This window comes from Opisthorchis viverrini, assembly GCF_000715545.1.
Source record: "Opisthorchis viverrini unplaced genomic scaffold opera_v5_764, whole genome shotgun sequence".
NCBI classification, from domain to species: domain Eukaryota; kingdom Metazoa; phylum Platyhelminthes; class Trematoda; order Opisthorchiida; family Opisthorchiidae; genus Opisthorchis; species Opisthorchis viverrini.
Genome location: NW_008752435.1, coordinates 22,056 through 26,440, shown reverse-complemented (window position 1 = coordinate 26,440; position 4,385 = coordinate 22,056). Strand labels below are relative to the sequence as shown.

At 43.5% G+C, this 4,385-nt stretch overlaps 1 protein-coding gene across 1 annotated transcript; it reads right to left on the bottom strand.

The window, feature by feature from the left end:
• Window positions 1–59: 59 nt before the first annotated feature.
• T265_12064 (hypothetical protein) lies at window positions 60–3,980 on the bottom strand (the record flags this gene model as incomplete). Its single annotated transcript, XM_009178996.1, has 6 exons — window positions 60–482; window positions 924–1,221; window positions 3,136–3,304; window positions 3,349–3,475; window positions 3,537–3,832; window positions 3,884–3,980. The coding sequence occupies 6 exons, from the start codon at window positions 3,978–3,980 to the stop codon at window positions 315–317; spliced, it is 1,155 nt and encodes a 384-aa protein (XP_009177260.1).
• Between the last annotated feature and the right edge of the window lie 405 nt (window positions 3,981–4,385).

Here is a 4,385-nt window from a genome sequence, read left to right as displayed (position 1 = left end):
AACGCGAGTGGACTCAGAACCTATATATATATATATATATATATATATATATATATATATTTCCACTGACTCTTCCGTTGAATAGGAAAAATCGCTTCCTGTGAGAGGCACTAAATGTTCAGAGACTCCGCCGAATTTATCAGCTTTTATTCATTCATAGTGTGTGCAGTGTGTGAGAGATGTCTACGTTCGCTCCGCCATAGACATAGTTCTGAACGAACGAAACATCTGTTTATTCCGGCCACTCACAAAATATACATGGAGGTTTAAACGATTCATTGTAAAAACCCAGAAATGACAGCGCTGTACGGCTATTAGTCGAACTTCGGGATGACAACGTGTCCAACAAATACGGGCATGGTGGAATCACACACGAGGGCAAAGAAGAACGGATGATCAACAGAAATTGTCCTAGGCAACCGACAGCTGCCATACATAGTGAATATTGTTGCGGCAGCTGCTGTCACCCCTTCTTCATCAAGCTGAATATAGAAGGGAAATGAGAACAGGATTATGTGCTCAGAGGTAATAACTACTCAATATACAGCAAAATCTCTCCCAGTGCTCGTTTCTGAACGGTAAAACATGAGATCTAAATATAGGCAATGAAGTAGGCATTTGAACGGAATACAATGTCATTTGTTCGCGAACAATACATTGTTTACAAAACGAACCCATAATTACTGGATTAGTTGATCGGTAGTAAACAGATCAGAAGGAAACCAGGTGGGCTATGTTGCCAGCAATTATAAGATTAAAGCAAATTAGCTGTTCACTGCACTGAGTAAAGGCACGGACAACATTCGCCAGCGAGATGATGTGAGTGGTACCAAGAAGGCCCGTGGGGCTAATAGTTTAGAATAGTCTGAAATACTGAACACTGTTCAGATTCTTGGAATGAACTGCTAGGGTGTTGAACTTACCTCGAGCACGGCTTTGTGAGACGCGTTGCTCACCGACAAGCGCGATTGGGACAACCTGGACAAGTCTCCTTCATCAAACAATTTCTTCATTCCACATTCATACAAAATTGGCTTCAAATCTATCATGGGTTGATCTGCGAGCTTGAATTTCGGAAGAAACAAGTGGGATTCTTCCATGTGGAACGGGCCTCTCAATGCGGAAGCCAATTGTCCTGGTACTTGTAATCTGGAAAGTAGTTTCGGCAAACCAGCTGTTTCGTGTGGCAACAAAATCAATAGCGCCCATTCACTGTGGGAACTGAAATGAAACCGGAATTTGGGAAAATGTAGATAAATTCCAGGGGGACAAAATGATTGGAAAATACTGCGTGATTCAGTAGTAATCCGGGTATTGTATGATGACCCTCTTCGTGATCCTCTTGTTTAACGGCTGAAAACAGTTAAGTGCAAGAGAAAGAAATGTGTATCGGCTATAGCCTGAATTTACCAGTAGTCCACCTTCTGTATGCAGCAAATGAGCCCATCATTTTGATGACACAAAAGTGCGACCGATGCGGCATGACAATATTTTCAACTTTCACTCTACTCTTTGCAAAACCCCCGGTAGATATCCCCTACCTCGCTCTCCAATCGCTTGTTTGTCTGTCGGACGAAAATAAACAAGCAGGGCATTTGTTCACTCGTGCGAGCAAACTTACCGATTCCTTGTGTCAAAAGCGAAACGTTGCCCAAATGAAAACTACCGATTGTTTACCAAGCTCTTCCGCAATTATCGATTCTTCATTGCAGATCCATCGGTCAGATAAGTGGTAAGTGTGATCATTGGTTCATTGGCAGTAAACGCGCTGAAATGTGTAACATGTGAAAATCACTTACAATTTTACACAAGTTATCATTAGCGGATGAAAGGCTGACCGGTGTTTCTGCCCAATATTGTACAGACAATTCAAAATGACTCGTCCGGCAAAATTGTTGTAGGCTTCTCTCGAGCTATAGCGATTCTCTGAAATACGTCACATCTGGGTTTCTCAGAACTCTCCATACGTTCATCTCTGTAGAATAGGGAAAAATGACGAGCTGATAGGCACTCTGATGCCTCGCCGTGTCAACATCACCGTCATCATCGATATCATGAGATCGGTGCTCAACAGTGATGTTTCGATGCCGTTCCTCAGAGCAAACGGTGTCGTCGAGTTTGTTTATGATCGAGATTATTCGCCGGGATCAATCACCTGAGCATCATCAACAAATGCGTTCAAGATCCGATTTTGGAACTGATTGTTTGATGCGCAGCAGACGTTCTGTTGTGTGTGACCAACAGCCCCGTGACTCCCTTTTCATTGGACTGCGTCGCTTCAAAGGACCGTATGTAACCATTTGAAACCAAAAGCACTTTCAAATACTGTTTTCATTCGACTAGGAGGTTCATTGTGCAAACGAATAAAACAATAACATCCGCGATAGGCAACTTAGGCGCGAAATTTTGTCTGAAGCTTCCAGTGAAACATTTGCTGGGTATCCTGTAGAGCCCAAAGAAGAGGATAGACAACCAGTGTACACGGAATACGAGATCCACGTTGGTTCCATTAATGTGAATGAAATTACGCCGAACCGTCGGTGCACCATACAATATCGTCAGGGGGATCTCAAGTTAATGGGGGATATATTCCAAAGGGGGCTACGCGTCGAACGATAGAGCGTCCAGGAAAACAATTTGACTGGAAACGCCGGAACCATTACTACACTGACATTGTCACCAGCGTGAAATTCATGTCAGATGTCACGCGGAAGACTACATCGCCTGCGGTTTAACTGGGAAACGCCACTAGATGTCTAACTTATTGGTTTATATGATCCGGAAATTCGCCTAGGTGCAAATTATGTCGAATATGCTCGCTTGTCTTCAAGATATCGCCACCAGACATCTGGACCGACCATTACAAATTCCCATGGCTCCCAGATGCTCAAAGTCAAATTTGGTCATTTCTATTCGGGCGATTTCCACTGCTATTAACCTAGCTCAAGTTGGAACATAGATATTTCAAATTGATGATGATCAAGATAGATATTCATGACGACTTAAGTTACCAACCTTTTGAACAATGTATATTTTCGCACGGACAAACACAATTTCCAAAAGTCGCCTGAGGGCCTGTGGATCTTTTCATGGCAAAACCAAAAAAACAACCGTTTACTCTATGAATAGACTTACTCGTTCCGTCGAAAAGGAAGTTTTATAGCCATACAGTCCAGTTCTGAGAGATCAGCCAGATTGAATGACGATTTCCCATACATCATTTGCACTTTCATTGATTCCCCGTTCAAGCAATGAAAGTCACTCTCTCGAGTTTTTTCCTTATCAAACTGGTGATCCCATGAGCCTATGGGTTTGTTCCGATCACAGTTGGGCATCACAGCTACTTACCTCGAAAATACAACGCGTTGATTAGCAGAAATATCGAGTTCTGGTCGAGAAAACTAGGCGGCAACAGTTCCTCAATTTTGTTCTTCGTGTTTTTTGCGACCCAGGCGTTAATGTGACGTCGTTTCGCCTCTAGATTTGGCAGTTCGGTGGCACATGACAGTGAGAGAATGTTGGAGCAAAATGATTACCAGCTCAACTGAGGCCTTGTAACACTTGGCAACTAGTGCACTGTATTCCGGCCGAATATCGATCGATTTTAGAAGGTACAATCGATTAGCAAGGTTCAAGTCCACGTCGCTGGACGCTTCGAAATACTCCGAAATTATTGGTCCATATGACTGATGAACAGCGTCCGATCTGAGTTTCGGGGGAATGTGAAGCACCTGCTGCATCTCCTGCAGTGTTTCGCCGTCGACTCCGGCCATCATCAACAACGAGGCACAATAAACACTCATGGGCGAAAATAGAGAGTTCGCTAAACTTGCTGGAACATGTGTGAATACGTTCGTTTATCGGAAATGCATCATTGACTTACCGGCTTGTAATTTGATAATTTTGTCATAAATATCTCCGGCGAATTCTGTGAGGCCTTCTTTGAAATGAAGAACTTGTTCCATCTCTTTGGCCTGCATAGTGTGCATAGACTGCAAACGTTGTTTTCAACCTATATATAGGTCTGGGTCGGCGTTACCTGCCTACGCGTTCTCTTCGGTCGGCAGGTTTACGGAATCACGTGGTTTTGTGGAGATGAACAAACAAACGTGTTTACTGCGCAGTGTGCGAGCAAGGTCAATTTGTCCGTTCGTCCAATCCCAAACCCTTGTTCGCTTGGAGAAAAACATCAGCGTGTGTTTCAGTTCTTAATGGCAGTATCGAACCGCAGGTATTTCACTCTAATAAGTGGATGATTTTGGTGAGACAAACGGCGTGCACGTTTTGTGTTTTTGTTGTTGTGTTTCACGGTTGTGTTTGTGTGCCTGAATGTCGTGTGGGCGGATATGATCGTCCCTTCAGTACACACACTTTTCAGAAGGCTC